The sequence below is a fragment of the Verticillium alfalfae genome, genomic scaffold, assembly GCF_000150825.1.
Source record: "Verticillium alfalfae VaMs.102 supercont1.4 genomic scaffold, whole genome shotgun sequence".
Taxonomy (NCBI): domain Eukaryota; kingdom Fungi; phylum Ascomycota; class Sordariomycetes; order Glomerellales; family Plectosphaerellaceae; genus Verticillium; species Verticillium alfalfae.
This window is the reverse complement of record NW_003315035.1, coordinates 737,398-738,213: the sequence shown is the minus strand read 5'-3', so window position 1 is coordinate 738,213 and position 816 is coordinate 737,398. Positions and strand designations below refer to the sequence as shown.

The 816-nt window shown below is 67.6% G+C and overlaps 1 protein-coding gene across 1 annotated transcript in view; it reads left to right on the top strand.

Annotated features, from left to right (window-relative positions):
- VDBG_03644 (Protein tyrosine kinase) overlaps positions 1–620 on the top strand; it is a gene marked incomplete at both ends in the record, with an annotated part of 3,845 nt that extends 3,225 nt beyond the window's left edge. Inside the window, one exon of the mRNA XM_003005645.1 lies at positions 82–620. Coding sequence (XP_003005691.1) covers positions 82–620 — 539 coding nt within the window. The remainder of the gene's footprint in view (positions 1–81) is intronic.
- Between the last annotated feature and the right edge of the window lie 196 nt (positions 621–816).

The following is an 816-nucleotide window of genomic DNA, read 5'->3' as shown; positions in this document are numbered from 1 at the left end:
CGCCGCCACAGCCCCAGCTCCACCGACGCCGAGCGGCCGGCACCGTACAGCCCCCTCGACAGCCCCAACCCGCACCCGCAGCCCCAGCCTCTCTTCGCCCAGTCGACAGGCGCCCTCTCGGCCTCGCCACGGACCACGAAATTCGGCCACCGCTCCCGCAACAGCACCGACTCGGTCTCGTCGAACCTCGCCATCTATGGCTCAGGCGTGCCGCCCGGCGCGAGCCAGCTGCTGCGGAGTGGCAACCTCAACGAGATGATCTCCACAAGCCCGCGGGATGGCCCCAACGGCGGGGGCAGCCGTCCCTCGCCGCAGGATCGGGCTCCGAGCCCCCTTCGGCCAAGGACCCCAAGAGCAAGTTCAGCTTCCTGTCGCGCAAGAAGAAGCAGCAGCAGCGAACGACGGCACGCTCGCGAGCCCCCACGACGACTTTGAGTCGCCCACGTCGCCCAACTACCTTTTCAAGGCAAATTCGTTTGGTTCCAAGAGCGGCAACCCCGGGAACGGGCGGCCCGACCTCAGCCTGCCCCCCCCCTCGAGCTTCGGCCCTGCCCGACACGACGACGAACGACACCCAGCCCCGGCCGCGGGGCAAAAAATCTTTGTCCTCGCCACCATGAAGGGTTGGAACTACCGCAGGGGCAAATCACCGACGGGGAGACCCGACGGAGCTGCGCAAAACATCTGGGGCGGCCTGGCCTCCATGGACGCCCAGCCGACGCACTTGTCCCGACCGAGCTCGGGGTTTTGACCACGACGAGCGTCGACGACAGCGACTGCTTACCCAGAAACAGCAAAGGCCGACGCCATCGGACC